The sequence below is a fragment of the Nomascus leucogenys genome, chromosome 2 (assembly GCF_006542625.1).
Source record: "Nomascus leucogenys isolate Asia chromosome 2, Asia_NLE_v1, whole genome shotgun sequence".
Lineage (NCBI taxonomy): Eukaryota > Metazoa > Chordata > Mammalia > Primates > Hylobatidae > Nomascus > Nomascus leucogenys.
This window is the reverse complement of record NC_044382.1, coordinates 9,957,249-9,973,117: the sequence shown is the minus strand read 5'-3', so window position 1 is coordinate 9,973,117 and position 15,869 is coordinate 9,957,249. Positions and strand designations below refer to the sequence as shown.

General features: G+C 45.5%; 1 protein-coding gene across 3 annotated transcripts in view; it reads right to left on the bottom strand.

The window, feature by feature from the left end:
* Positions 1-15,869, bottom strand: part of SLIT3 (slit guidance ligand 3) — a 639,482-nt gene that overhangs the window by 49,546 nt on the left and 574,067 nt on the right. For all 3 annotated transcript variants that reach the window (XM_030825194.1, XM_030825195.1, XM_030825202.1), the window contains 4 exons: positions 13,245-13,313; positions 11,764-11,835; positions 11,087-11,158; positions 1,133-1,204 (listed from right to left, as the gene is read on the bottom strand). In XM_030825194.1, the coding sequence (XP_030681054.1) occupies positions 1,133-1,204; positions 11,087-11,158; positions 11,764-11,835; positions 13,245-13,313 (285 nt within the window). The remainder of the gene's footprint in view (positions 1-1,132; positions 1,205-11,086; positions 11,159-11,763; positions 11,836-13,244; positions 13,314-15,869) is intronic.

The window sequence follows — 15,869 nt, the reverse complement described above, 5'->3', positions numbered from 1 at the left end:
GGCCAGCGGAGTAGTCGTCTCCACTGTGGCAAAGTTAATATCTCCAGAGTGTACTTCCAATCCTGTGGACGTTTCAACTCCCATCCCAGCCCCTTCCACTTCTGAGGCGTGGCTCTCACCTACGCAGGTAAGACTCACTCTTCAACTCAACCCCATCCTAGCTCCTTTAGGGAGCTTCCTGGATCTCGGGCCATCTGATTATCTGGTTCTCTTGCCCTGTTGAAGGGTCCACTGGAGGATACACTCTGCAGAGAAGGTTCTGAAACCCAGCAACCTAGGGAGCAGCTTCAGACCACTTGGCTGAAGAATGCAGGGGAGGAGGGTTAAGTCCAGTACAGACATCTCCAAAGTTGTGACTGCGACGAAAATACTAGAAATTCTGTTTTTTTTTAAATTATATCCTTTAACAATTCTACTTTTGAAAGTTTTAGAATATGCATACGTAGTATATCCGTATTATAGTGTATGTACACATTATGAAAATAATTAAATATGCATATAGAAGGAATACAAACTCGAAAATGTTCACTGACAGAAGTGTATAAAAAAATGTAGAGATTCCTGATCTGTGGAAGAGAGGTCTGGCCTGGGAGTGAGGGAACCTAGATTCTAGTCCAACCTCTCACTGACCTGAAAGTCACCCTTTAGCTAGTCACCTAATATTTATGGGCCTCAGTTTTTCCTGTGTAAAATAAGAAGGGAATACCTGTTGCAGAGTGCAGAGTGGCTAAGAATATGTGCTTTGGAGTCAAGACAAACCTGGATCTGATCCTGGGCCCTGCCATCTGCTAGCTGTGCCATGCTTAGACACAATGTTATTATATATAATAAAAGGATAAAAATGCCTTACAGCTGTAAGAAATAAATAGAAAACTTAAGTGTTTAGCCCATAGTACATGTTTTCTATTAGTTCTTATTAAATATTTACACTGTTTACATAATTGAGGAGTCCTTTGAAGGCTTCTGAGGTGGGGAACAAGACAATATGCATAGTATGGATACATTGTTGTAAAATATACTGTATGCATAAGGAAAGGACATATGCCAAAATGCTGACAGTGATGGCATTGTCGCTGACACTTTCATGCTTTCATGTTTTGAATGTGCATTGGGGAGAAATACTGCTACTTACAGATGGGAAAGAGATGTGAGGTCATTGAAGGAGCCTTCAGGAACGCTGGAAATGTCGTTGCCATGGAGGGTTCTGAAGCAGAGGGCACAGGTCGGAAGGTTAGCATCCACTAATTTGAATTTAGCATATTCTCAGGGCCTCCAGTGCCTGGCCCTGCTACCCTTCAGTTTTGCTCAGAGCCCCACTGCTCCTAGCAGTAGCTGCTGCCCCCTTTGCTCTGGGTGCATGAATGTTCTATGCCCAGCTCAGCAGCAAGGATGGAGGAAGTAGAGGGTTTGGGGAAGAAGGGGGTGGACTTTTCAATCTGATAGACCTGAGGTGAAATCAGAAACCAGTCTCTTTTAGCCGTGGAACACTGGATAAGTTATGTCACTTTTCTGGGCCTTCATTTTTGCAGCTGAGAAATGAAGAGACATATCTACTCAAGGAAGTTACTGGAGTTTCAGAGATCATATGAAGAGCTGTGCTTAAGACCGGAAGTTCTGGAGCCAGGCTGTGTGAGTCAAACCTGACTTTGTCGCTTACCAGCTGTGTGACTAAGGGCAAAGCAATTTACCCTCTTTGTGCCTCAGCCTCTATTGTAAAACAGGTATGAGAATAAAAAGGCTTGCCACAGAAAGTTGTCAGGGGTGTGTTAATCCACGTAGAGAGAGCCAGCATTTTCTAAGTGCTAAATGACTAATCAATATTAATATTTGTGAAAGAGTCTTGAAGGGTATCTGTATCAAGGAGCTCAGTAAATTAGTTCCCTTCGTATTTACCTAAAGAGATCTTAGGTGGGTTGAGAAATGCTACCAATCCCAGCTTCGGTGACAGAGGGAGGGGGTCCTCAGCTCCCGAGGAGAGTCTCTGGAGCCAAACATTTATTGTTATGGAAATGGCTTTGGCATCAGCCACACACATACATGAGTCTGGCACTTGTGTGCACCTGAGTGCATCTTCCCACAGCATGTTGGAGGGGCCGGGCACCCCACTTGGTATTAATCATGCCTCTCTTCACCCTGTGGTGTAGGCAGCTAGGAGCTATTCTCACTTACACAGTGGTGCCATATACTAAGCCTTCCACAAATGCTTGGAGGATAGGTGCATGAAAAACCTCAGTGAACACTGCTCCGGGCTCAAGTAACACGAGCAAATCCACAACTCATGGATTATATTCTCCATTAAAGGATTAATCATCAACTGCATACAAAAATCTGCAAATTCATAGAAACTCAAAGGCTTCTTTAGTGACTGATGGGCACCATCACCTGTGTTGGTAATAATCACCCTTCAGGGTAAGGACTAACAACTTTATTGCAGGCAGTGAGTCCCAGTAGAACAAAGAGACGATTAGTGTTGACAGTGGAAGTACAGATGGAATAATAACGAATGAATTTGCTCTTCTTTTCCCTTCAACTGAAGTTAGCTTGCCCTTGGTCTTCAGCTGACATACAGACATAAGCCTAATTACTCTTGATAGAGAGCAGTGGCTCTCACACTGAATGAACTTTTGAAGCTAGCAAATATGCAGATTCCTGAGCCCTACTTCCAAAGATTCTGATTCAGTGGGTCTGGGGTGGGGCCTGAGATTCTGCATTTCTGACAAACTCTGAGGTGATGCTGACGTCAGTAGCAAGGGTTTAGAAAGGTTTCTCCTATTGCTTTAAGGCAAGGCCCTTATTTCTCTCCTCTTCCCTTTCTCCTCTTAGTTACACTCCGTTGACATCCTCATCACCATCAGCTCCTTCTCCTCCCACCTCACAGTTCTCTGGTGAAATTCTCAGAGTGAAAGTAAGCCTCAATGCTTAGGCAGCTAGGACAGCAGGAAGATGGCAAACAGCCATCTAGAGTGTTCATGATAGCTTCTCGCCTCCCCGAATAAGGAAGTGCTAGAAGCACTTCCTAACACTTTTATCAGCATCATTTAGCCTCTAATTCATGAGGTTATTTATGAATCATACCAGCCCCTGCCTGCTATTGACTTTGATGGCTTCATGGCCACTTGCTGTTTTGCATATGCACCCAGCTTCATTGTTAGTCATTTCCAAATGAGGCCTGGGCCCCTGGAGAGGCATGAGGCCTAATTTTAAAACACCAAAGGACCCAAGGGCAGCTTTAGCATTGTGACCCCTGCAAGTCAGGCTCCATTCTCTACTAAAAAATACAAAAATTAGCCGAGTGTGGTGGTGGGTGCCTGTAATCCCAGCTACTCGGGAGGCTGAGGCAGGAGAATTGCTTGAATCCAGGAGGCAAAGGTTACAATGAGCCAAGATTGCGCCATTGTACTCCAGCCTGGGCGACAAGAGCGAAACTCTATCACAAACAAAAACAAACAAACAAAAAACCCTGCAGAGTAACAGGATTATAATTTACTAGGACAACTCATTAAATCTGCCTACACTGCAGGTTCTCCATCCTGGTTTGGCCCCCAAAGAAGTACTCTTGCCTGTCAAAAACAACCATCCTAAAGAATGCTAGTGAAGTGGAAGAATGAGTGCTCCTTCCCCTTTCTCCTCCCCTTCTCCCTGATGCCTCCCAGGGGCTGGGCTGGCAAGCAACTGTCAACTCTCAGTGGCTCATCTTCACACACTTGGAACTCCTCCTCCTTGCCTAACTCTTAGCGGATGTTAAAGGCAAACTTAAGAATTTCAGAATGCAGATGAGGGCACCATCAGGGCACCATTAGGGCATAACCATTCCTCAGTTCTGGGCTGTGTGAACCTTGGGTCTCTGAACCCCTAGGTCCTACGGTTAATACAATGAACAGTGGGAACTATCCTCATTCTAAATGTGGATAGGGGTGGGTGAATTCTCTTCTGAGCAGGCTAAGCTATTCCCAGGTGATCTGGGGGTTAAGAACCTAAGGCTCTGGAGTCAGACTGCCTGGGTGTGAATCCCTCCTCTCATACTGGCTGTGTGAGCTGAGACAATTGACTTTTGGTTTCTCACATTTTTTGGTTTCTCAGATTTTTTCATCTCTAAAATGGAGGAATTCTTAGTAACTACATATAGTAGACATTTTTAGGGGTTGTGGGTTTCTTGGCATCAATGTTGTTTTCTGTAGCAGTTCCTCTGTTTTCTACTGGGGATCACCCCTCCCCACCTCTTGGTCCCAGTAGTTTGGCCTCTATATGAACCTATGGCTCAGGTCTGGCCAATCAGAGCCACAGTGATTGGTGTGAGGTTGAGCGTGCAACCTAAGGGAGCCAAGGAGAGACACTTCTGGGGCTCTCTCTGGAACGACGAGGGCAGAAGCAGTTTAATTTTGTGGGGCTGCTAAGCTGCTAGAATGTAAACTTTCAGCCCATCAGGACCCTCTGTGTCTTAGAGAAAGACTGCCTGAGAATGAAATCCACTTAGGAAAACACAGTGAGAGGCAGAGGTACATTTCTTTTTATTTTTTATGATTATTTTTGAGACAGCGTCTTACTTTGTTGCCCAGGCTGGAGTGCAGTGGCACGATCTTGGCCCACTGCAACTCTTGCCTCTCGGGTTCAAGCGATTCTCTTGCCTCAGCCTCCTGAGTAGCTGGGATTACAGATGTGCACCACCATTCCTGCCTAATTTTGTATTTTTAGTAGAAATGGGGTTTTGCCATCTTGGCCAGGCTGGTCTTGAACTCCAGGCCTCAGGTGATCGACCTGCCTTGGCCTCCCAAAGTGCTGGAATTACAGGCATGAGCCACTGCGCCTGGCCTACATATTTCTTTTTCAGACAGAGTCTCACTCTCTTGCCAAGCTGGAGTGCAGTGGTGTGATCTCGGCTCACTGTAACCTCCACCTCCTGGGTTCAAGCGATTCTCCTACCTCAGCTTCCTGAGTAGCTGGGACTATAGGTGCGTGCCACCACGCCCAGCTAATTTTTGTATTTTTTTAAATTTTAGTAGAGACAGTGTTTCACCCTGTTGGCCAGGATAGTCTCAATCTCTTGACCTCGGGATCTGCCCGCCTCAGCCTCCCAAAGTGCTGGGATAACAGACACATTCTGACAGTCTCATTGCAGTACCTGCATCCAGCCCTAGAGCCTGGTGTCTTCCAGTGCCTTCTTCAGTTATCTGAGTTGATAAATTCTCTTTATGCTTAAGGTGGTTTGAACTGATTTTCTTCCTCTTTGCTCAGGAGGAAAGCTAATACACCACTTCATAAGCTAGCTGTGAGGATTAAAAGATCGGATGCCAGTGGTTCAGAAGCACTCAGTCACATTAGCTATGATGATTGTTATCATTGTCATGACTCCCCCTCTGTTTTTGAATGGATTTGGGGGCCAGTCCTCTGGGAGTTACCCACATAGGGTAGAAGCCTGAAAGTGCGCAGCTTGTATGTCTCAAAGGCCATGGTGTGTCCTGTGACCTGATTCCAGGACTGCAGAGGAGACATTGTATTTTGGCAGAGCGGTCAGCACCTGTCCGCTTTCTCTCTGCATCTTCCATTTCACCCCACTCCTCAATTCCTATCAGAGGCCTCTCTGGGTGAGGAAGAAAATGCCTCATTTTTACATAGGCCAGCTCCCTCCAGTCTGAAATGGGTGCAGATAAAAACAGATGCTAGCCTGCGATGGGGAAGCAGGTAGAATGTGGCAGAAAGAGCTCTGGGCTAGGAGCCCAGAGGTCAGTCCCAGCCTTGGTTCTGCCTGTGCCTTGGGGCTACTCAGCAGCATCTCTTCCCACTTCTGCCCCCAGAAGCCACATTGCAGCCACACTTGTAGCTTCTTGTGATTCCCCCAATACGTATGCCTTTCCTGACTTCAGGGCCACTGTCCAGGGCATTTATATTCTCCCGGCCTAGAATGTTCTTCACTCCCATCCCTACTTAGGTAACCCCCTCTGGTTTCTCAGTCTCAGTCCTGGAAGCACAAGTTAAGAGGAGTGATTCTGAAAACAAATAGTCTTGGGTTTAAATTCCAACTTTACTACCTACTGATTGCATCACTTTGGGCAAGTTACTTAATCTCATTCAGCCTCTATTTACTGATCTGTGAAATGGGGATAACAGCAGTATATCCTTCACAAGGCAGAGGGTGACTAAGATAACATGACTGAAGCACTTAGCCCTTTGTGCAGCACATAGCCATGGTTTGATGAATGTCAGTGGTGATTATTAACCTTCCTTTCAGAAAGCCTTTTGGGTGGCTAAGACTGGGTTACATGCCTCTCACTTTCATCTCCATGGCTCTTCTCTCAGGTATCACCCTGCATTGTAGTTGCTTACTTATTTCCCCTTCTAGACCAAGAGCTCCCTGAGGGCAGCAATTTTGTCTCATTCACTGTTTTCTTTCCCCCTACAGAGTTAAGCACAGCAACTAACCCGTAGCAGGTATTCAGGAAAGGATGAATAAGACAGTGATCTTGAACAAGTCACTAAACCTCTCTGAATCTTTCTTCTTTTTTATTTTTGAGACTGAATCTTGCTCTGTGGCCAAGGCTGGAGTGCAGTGGCGTGATCTCTGCTCACTGCAAGCTCCACCTCCGAGGTTCACGCCATTCTCCTGCCTCAGCCTCCCGAGTAGCTAGGACTACAGGCGCCTGCCACTATGCCCGGCTAATTTTTTGTAGTTTTAGTGGAGACGAGGTTTCACCATATTAGCCAGGATGGTCTCAATCTCCTGACCTCATGATCCACCCGCCTCAGCCTCCCAAAGTGCTGGGATTACAGGCATGAACCACAGTACCTGGCCTGTCTTTTCTTCTTATAAATGAAATGTTTGGACAGAAAAATTTTCAATATTCACTCTTCAATCCTAAATTCTGCAATTAAACTTTTGTTTACTTATTTTTATTTTAGAGATGTCAAAGTGCCAACCCTGGACCATGGTTGGGAGGTCACAATGAGTCACCTTCTGGCTCAGAAGAATTTTCTGATGCTCTAATAGCTGGTCAAAAGTGGAATAGAGTTGTCTGGTAAGGGAGTGAGCTCTTTGTCTCAGAAGGTAATCAAGCAAAGGGCTCCCTTACAGGGATGTTTTAAGGAGAACTCAGGCAATTGGTAGAGCAGTGATGAACAGCCCTGTGGGTATAAACAGCATAATTCTTACTTCGGGGACTAGGAGCTAAAAATACTGAGGATGGTGAATGATAATCCCACTGGCTCCTTCGTGAGCACACACTGAAATTGCCTGCCTGGAGCTAACTGATTCCAGGTGGCCCTCCTGCGACTGGGGCAAGACAGTTGGGACCACACGCATACAAGGCACGTGACTTGGTGTGAAGCAAAGATCAGGGAATGCATGGATCCCCTAAGAAGGATGAAGATGTCCACAAGAATGTTCTCTTTTCGCTATTTTCAGATTTGGAGCCAAGTAGAAAAAGCATTTTCCACACAATGTTTTGTACTCAGGGCTAAAAGACCACCCTCCTGTTGTGCTTTCCTGAAATATATTCATATCCACCCATATATACACACACACACAGACACACACACTCTTTCTCTCTTTCTGTCTCTTAAATGTCAATTTTCTCTTCCTGCTTTCCAGATCACTTTTTGGCCTTTGTCTACACCCAAACTAAACCTTGACGCTCATTCTTCTTCCTGCCGCAAACACCCAACATCTCTGGGTCTCTGGTCATTTCTGAAAGTTTAACTAAAAGAATGAAACCCTTCAGAAATGAGGAAAGAATATATAAATGTTCAAATGTAGTTGCAGACAATGTAATTCCTGATTTTAAAAAGCCGGTCTTTCTTCCAACTCCCTAAGTTGTAAATATGTTACCATCTTCATTCATCTTTATTGATTTATTATTTCTTTTGAAACAAGGTCTTGCTCTGTGTTACCCAGACTGGAGTGCAGTGGCTCAATCACTGCTTACTGCAGCCTCCACCTGCCTGCCTCAATTGTTCCTCCCACCTCAGCCTCCTGAGTAGCTGGGGCTACAGGCACACACCACTATGCCTGGCTAATTTTTGTATTTTTAGTAGAGACAGGGTTTCACCATATTGGTCAGGCTGGTTTTGAACTCCTGACTTCAGGTGATCCACCTGCCTTGGCCTCCCGAAGTGCTGGGATTACAGGCATGAGCCACCATGCCTGGTCTTCATTCATCTTCAACTTTGCCTTCATTTGTTATAGAAATGACTTTATATAAACATTATCTATACATTTTTTTTTCATTTGCTCTCTTACAGTCTTTCTTCATAGGTACAAATGTTTACAAGTTATAATTGTAACATATATACAAGTTAGGTTTATTTCTCCATGTAACGCTATGCGATAAGCACTTTCCCACATTGCTATCTAGTTTTCATCTTTGCCTCTTTTAATAATTGCACTTAATTGACTGGTTGCCTCGTGGTTTCCTTAAACATTTCCCCACTGTGGCCCTTGTAGGTAATACTTAAAATTTAGGTTAAAAATAACAGTACAACAAAGATTTTAATGCACAGAACCTTTCCCTCATTTTGGATGATTCTTTAACCTAAATTCCTAGGTGTGTAATTAGTGGGAGAAAGGATACAAATATCATAAAAGAAATGTAGCCCATAAACATTTTTACTTTTCCTGAATTGGCCCTCAGGCAGAAAATGGTTGCTCCCTGCTGAGGTAGACGGTTGGACTGAGGTGCTCTAAGATCCCTTTTTATGCACAAAATCTCATGATTCTAAAATGATGATGCTAAAAGCCTATTAATTCTCTTTTTTTTTTCTTTTGAGACAGGGTCTGGCTCTATTGCCCAGGCTGGAATGCAATGGCGTGATCTCAGCTCACTGCAACCTCTGCCTCTCAGACTCAAACCATCCTCCCACCTCCGCCTCCCAAGTAGCTGGGACTACAGGCGCATGTTACTATGCCTGGCTAATTTTTTGAATTTTTTGGTAGAGACAGGGTTTCACCATGTTGCCCAGGCTAGTCTTGAAGTCCTGGGCTCAAGCAATCCTCCCACCTCGTCCTCCCAAAGTGCTGGGATTACAGGTGTGAGCCACCATTCTGGGGCAAGCCTACTAATTCGTATTTCAAGAAGCAAGTGCCAGTGTGTTGTATGGTTAGGTGTACTGCTGATGAACTCATGGCAGTAGTAGTGCCAGACTGGGACAAACAAGATGCCGAGGAAAGAGAAAACCCTGGTCAGGCTGGTGGTGTTCACCCCATCACCCCCACCACCCCAAAAGACAGACAGATGGACGGGCAAACATTTTCTCTCCCTCTTACATATTGAGTTGCCCCAACCATCACTACTCTAATTATGAACAGATGCATGCAGATTCCTTAAAATTGGCAGGTCCCACCTCCTGGCAGTGAACCCACGCACAGAACTATTAGACTGGGATGGAAGACAATAGGTTGGGATTGAGGGGGAATGGTAGGAGAAGGAAGGGGGAGCAGGTCCGGCTTCAGCCCTGGCCAGTGATACGAGCCCATCTCCTGCTGTGTTCAACTGGAAACAGGGAAATGGTTATGCTGATGTTTCCATTCTCAAACTCCCCAGAGAAGGTGGATAATAAATAAGTGACAATAACAGATTGCACACTGTCAGCACGGGCACTTCTTTGCCCCCAGAGAATTGATTTTTAATAACAGCACAGATGACATGTGGCGGGAGTTGTCGCTGACACCGGTGTTTTGTGGGCCTTAATAAATCACATCAGCCTGGAGGCTCTGAAATGGACTAGCTTGTTGGGTGCTATTTGTGGATTCCTGCTCAGCCCTGGAATGGCTCCCGGGTCCCAGGAGGCTGGATTCTGCAACCTCCTGACTGCTATACCTTGGCCAGTTACTTCAGCAGTCTGGGCCTCAGTTTCTCCATGTTTAAAATGGGCAGAATTGTCTTGGTCTCACAGCAGTGTTACAAAAGGTTAGACGAAGAAAACTGTCCCATAAAATATGTTGATCACTATTATAGTAATAACGATCTAGAAAGTCAGGAAGTTGACAGGTTTGGGGGCGGAGTATCTGGCATCTCTGTTTTCATGAACAGCATTCAAGGGTGATATTCAAAGGACCAAAGGAATTCAAAGGAATGTGCTAATAAAATAGAAGCAAGATGGGAAGGCACAAAAATCAGGTGTTAATCAGGCCCAGGGTTGGGGGTGGTGGTGGGGTGCCTTCCTGCCCTAGCAAGCTGTGATATAAGAATAATAACAAGTGAATATTTGTTAAGCATTTACAGTGCCAGAGCTGTGCTAAGTACTTCATATACAGTATCTCATTTAATCCTCATAAGACCCTGTGAGGCAATTACCATAATTATCTGATTTTATGGATGAGAAGACACTCAGCTACCCATGTGTAGGACAGGGCCAGGCAGGCGAGGAGAGTGGGCTGGGTGTGGAGGCTGCAGCCTGCACAACTCTGTTTAAAGGGGCAGGGCTGCTCAGCCATGCAGGAATGCAGAGGCAGGGCCCTGGTATGGCCAGGTCTCTCAATTTTCCACAAGAATATAGAGATTGGGATTTGTGGAAGAAATCTCCTGATATTTAAATGTTGACAGCTTATTAAGCTTTGTGTTTTTAAGAAGACACTCTATGAGCCAACCCCACAACTGCTAACTAATAGCTGTCTGTGAGCTGGACGGGGCCCCTGGGTTTCCAGCTTGTGATCTCTGGGGTAGGAGCTGTTTCCACGCAGAGGTTCACCATGCTGCATTGCCCCTCTGAGGAAACAACTGTCAACAGAATGATCATCGAAATGTGGCTATGGCCACACACTATGGTCAATACTAGAGGGTAGAATACAATTGCATATCCTAATCCTCACAAGGGAGGTGCTATTGATCCCATTTTACACATAAAGAAGCAGAAAGTTGAAGGGGCTCAGTGATTTGCTCAAGGTTCCACAGTGGTAGTGGGCTGGACCCTGGGAATGGCAGACTCTCAAAGGTAGCTCTCTCTATTCCACTAAGCAAACAAGGGTGCTAGGTAGGAAGGTGTGTTTGGGGGTGGAGTGGGCTTTGGGCAAAGGATAGCGGGGAAGGGGAGTGCTTAGTCTGCTTCCTGCTGTCACTCAGCAATGTGTAAGTCAAAATCAGCATGCTGGGGTACTCACAGCACTCGCAGGGACCGCAGACCGTTGAAGGCGTGGACGGGGATGCACCTCAGTCGGTTGTAGCTCAGGATCCTGTGGAAAAGGAGGCACGTGCCCTGTTGTGTCTTTCTATTCTCTACCATGCATAGGTGCACTGTTTACGTTATGAACCAAAGCAAATGGTTTATCTTTTTAATGTTGATATATTGACAGAACATCCCCTAAAGGGACAAGAAACCTCTTCACCAATCCAGGAAGCGCACTGGCTTTATTTCCTCAGTTTACTCAAGTTCTGTGGCAGGCTGACTTTCTAACCAGCTTGTTCATCACCTCTCTCTCCTGTCCAATGATGAGTACTCACAATGTGCAAAGCTAATGGGAAATAAATGGGTCTGGGCAAAATATAATTGTGTAGGAAAACCATTTCTGGGAAAGAAAATTCACAAACCACAAAAGGTATTCCTAAGACAGCCTTCTTCAGAAGCGATGAGGTTCTAGTTCTTCTCTAACTGCCTGGACAGTGGAGGGCTTCCTACTTTATCTTCCTTCTGATGATTAAGGTGTGTCTTATGCTAGGGCAGCCATAGGCCTGAGGGTCATTAGGGCAGATAAACTAGTCCTGCTGGGAGGGAGGGAAAGAGTGACCATCTACTGCTAGGCCCGTGGGCATGGTAAACACAGTATCTCAGTGTACTCACAGAGTGGAGAGGTGAGACATGTTACTGAAGGTGTAATTGGTCAGCATGCTGATGCTGTTGTTGCTCAGGTCACTAGGAAAAGTAAAACAGAGGGGTCATGCTTTTGTCTTAGTTGCATCTGTAGGAGGCCATTCCCAAGTATCACACATACCTGCCATCCACCCACTCATCTACCCATCCACCCATCCACCCACCTATTCATTAATTCACTCACTCATCTATCCATCCCACTGCTGGCCTATTTATCTACTCTCCCACTCACCCATCCACTTGCCCATCCATCCATCCATCCATCCATCCATATATCTACCCACCCACCCACTCACCCATCTACCCCTCACATATTTATCATATTTATCCCACGCACTCACCTGCCTGCCTGCCCATCCATCCATCCCACCCTCCCTTCCTCCCTCCCACCATCCATCCACCCACTTATCCACCCACTCATCCACCCACTCATTCATCCAAATGGTCATTTTCCATTCAAACACTTATTCAATCATTCAAGCAATTGTCATTCATTTATACATCTGTTCACTTATGCAGCTAGTCAATCATTCAGTTACATGACCATTCATTTCACTGTACCAACAAAATATGATACATATAATAACAATCTCTCCTTGTTTTAGTACTTTTTTCCCCTGATTAATTCTTTTCACTGTTCCTCTATCCCCCTTCTTTTCTGGCATTCATTTACTCTATCTTATCAGGTTCTCTTTTAGGGGGACTGAGGTTGGTGGGGGTGCAGTCCTCTGCCAGCTGCAACCTCCAGCTTCCCTGCGGGGATAAACATCCAGAGCGGTGGCAGTGTTAGCTGCACATTAGAATCACCTGGGGAGCTTTTAAATCCTCTGATGCCTGAGTTCCATCCCCAGGTATTCTGATTTAATTGATCTAGCATGGGCTTGAGCACCAGTAGCTTAAAAAAAAAACTGCTCAGGTGATTCCTCTAATGAGCTGATGGTGAGGACCATTGCTTTAGAGCAGTGGTTCTCAACTGGGGGCACTTGTGCTCCCTCAATGATATTTGGCAATGACTGGAGATATTTCTGGTTGTCAATACTGGGGGAAGTATTACTGGCATCTAGTGGGTAGAGGCCACAGATGTTGTTAAACATCCTATAATGTCTATGATAGCCTCCCAACAACCAATAATTAACCCCCATGTCCACAGTTCCGAGGTTGAGAAATCCTTATCTAGAGGCTGGTTTCAGGAGTTTATAGGAATCCATCCCACAGAGAGATGGTGTTCTTTCACCTTTTCTCAGTAGGTCTCCTGCTTTCCCAAGGGTAATGCCCTTTCATTCTGCAAGATCTCCCACTTTCCCTTTGTAGACTGGCTTCTGGTCCTAAGCAGACAGGCATCTTTCAGTTACCACTTGCATCAGCTCTGTTCTCTTTTACCATCCACTTCAGTTTCCTGAGCGACCCCAGCAGGGAAAAATAAACATCCCACCCAATACTGGGCTCCTTACATAAGCGTCAGGTGTCGGAGGGCGGACAGCTCTCTGGGCACGGCTGTTAGGTGGTTTCCTTCCAGGTACCTGAAAGAGGTGCGGAGAGACAACACCTGAGAAAGAGACACTGTACAAATTCTTACCTTTTCAGAGAAGCCTCCCTGATTTTCCAGGCTGGATTAGGTCCCTCTTTTACTCTTAGAGTCTCCTTCCCCAACTTCAAAGCATTACTATATTTGTCATTTAATATTTATTTGATTATCCAATGAATGACATTTTTTCTCCACTGGACTTATACATTTCATGTTGGCGGGATTCTTGTCTAAAATTGCCCACCGTTGGATCACCCCGTGGCTGTTTACAGAGCTGATACATAGTAGGTATTCAATAAATATTTGTTTAATAAATAAAGCACTCATTTTATATTCAGCCCTCAAAATATCCTTATGTAGCAGGAAGTCACAGTTGAAGAAAAGTTCAGAGATGTTAAAACACTTGCCCAAGGTCATGCAGCAAGCAAGTGGTTGAGCTAGGACTTGAACCCAGCTCTGACTGTAGTCTTATCACAATTCCGCACTTAGCTTCCGGAAGCTGTTGGGAGAACTGAGCCAGGCATGATTAAGAACCCTAATTCAATGTTGACTATCTCTGATGTACATTTGGAAACTGAGGAAACGGGGGGCTATCTCTGTTGCTGGAGCACTGTACTACAGTTCCCAGCAGAAGGACCACATGGCAGGAGGGGACAGGGGTTCAGAGTGAGGTTGCACCCAACAGATGGGGACTCCTTCCGGACAGGCAAAGGCTGAGCTTAGACCTGCCTGGACTTCAGCATCCTACACTGACCTGCTCACCTAGGATGAGGCCACCTCCTTAGAGACTCAAGTGTGGCTTAAGACAAGAAAGTCTCATTGTAATTATGTACTCATGAATTACAAAGGTTATTCCTACCTATAAATAAAAGTTAATGCTATCCTCAAGTGGGGACAGGCCACTCTTGCTGTAAACACCTTTCTCCAGGCTTTCTGTTGCTCTCAGGACAAAGCTGAAGAACATTTAAGATGGCTTACAAGAACTGCTTTGATCTCCTTGGTGATCTAAAGCTCCCATAGCATCCTCTCTTTTAAGAGTCAACACATAGCCACTGCTGTCCATTTGTCAAGTGTTTGCCTTAAGCTCCATGAGGCTAGAACTAGGTCTATCTCTTGCTAGCCTGGTGCTTCTCAAACTTCAACGTACATGCAAATCACCTGGATTTTGCTAGACCACAGATTCTGACCCTAGGTCTGGGGTAAGATTGGAGAATCTGCATTTCTAATGAGCTCCTGGGTGATGGTGGTGACTGCTGGTCTGCAGACCACATTTTGAGTAATAAGGTGCTGGCACACTACCTAGTGTCCAGTAGACCTACCACAAAATGACTGAATGGGATAAAAATGGGATAAAAATGGGTTAAAACAGAATATGGGTCAAGGTGTCAATGACTGAACCAGCTTTACCTTTAAGGCCACATTGGAACGTACATTATCTTTGTTTAATTAAGACCAAGTAACTTGCCTCCTATAGTTGGCCCCTGGGGACTCTCATGGCACAGGGTGCTGGACTGGACCTAATAAGGTCTTAGGTGGCCATGGCATATTGGACTGATGTCCTTTTGGTTTGATCCTTGATTCTGTACCATTATGGGCCAAGATCTATGCTAGATCCTGGGGGAAATACAAAGATGAACCAGATTCCATTTCTGTCTCAGGGAGCCTAAAATTCAGTCATGCACATGCTTAGATTGTGCCCTCAGACAGAAAAGCCAAGAGAAATGCATTCATTCATGCATGCATTAATTCAAGCCCAAGTATTTATTAAACGATTATGATGTACCAAGTATCATATATACTGGTGAATAAGAGCCATAATGCCTGCTTTCAGGCAATTAAAAATCAAATATAGGTGGAGAGGGAAGCAGGGAGGGAGGGAGGGAGGGAAGCAGGGAGGGAGGGAGGGAGGGAGAGGGAGGCAGGGAGGGAGGGAGAGAGAGAGGCAGGGAGGGAGGCAGGGAGGCAGGGAGGGAGGCAGGGAGGCAGGGAGGCAGGGAGGCAGGGAGGGGGAGGAAGGGAGGGAGAGGGAGGGAGGGAGAGAGGGAGAGAGAGTGCATGCACGAGAGCAAGCAGGCAGATGTATAAAGAAATATAAATTATGAATTTCAATCTGTGCTTTCTTGGGAAGGAGCAAGGAAACACCAAGGGGCTTACTGCAGAAAGATGCAGTTGAGGGGCCAGGTATGGTGGCTCATGCCTGTAATCCCAATACTTTGGGAAGCCGAGGCGTGTGGATCACTTGAGGTCAAGAGTTCGAGATCAGCCTGGCCAATGTGGTGAAACCCCCCTCCTAAAAATACAAACAAAAATAAAAATAAAAACAAAAATACAAAAAATACAGCTGGATGTGGAGGCACATGCCTGTAATCCCAGCTACTCAGGAGGCTGAGGCAGGAGAATCGCTTAAACCCAGGAGGCCGAGGTTGCAGTGAGCCAAGATTGCGCTACTACACTCCAGCCTTGGGCAACAAAGCAAGACTGTGTCTTGAAAAAAAAAAAAAAGAAAAAGAGAAATATGCTGGCCGGGCATAGTGGCTTACTCTTGTAATCC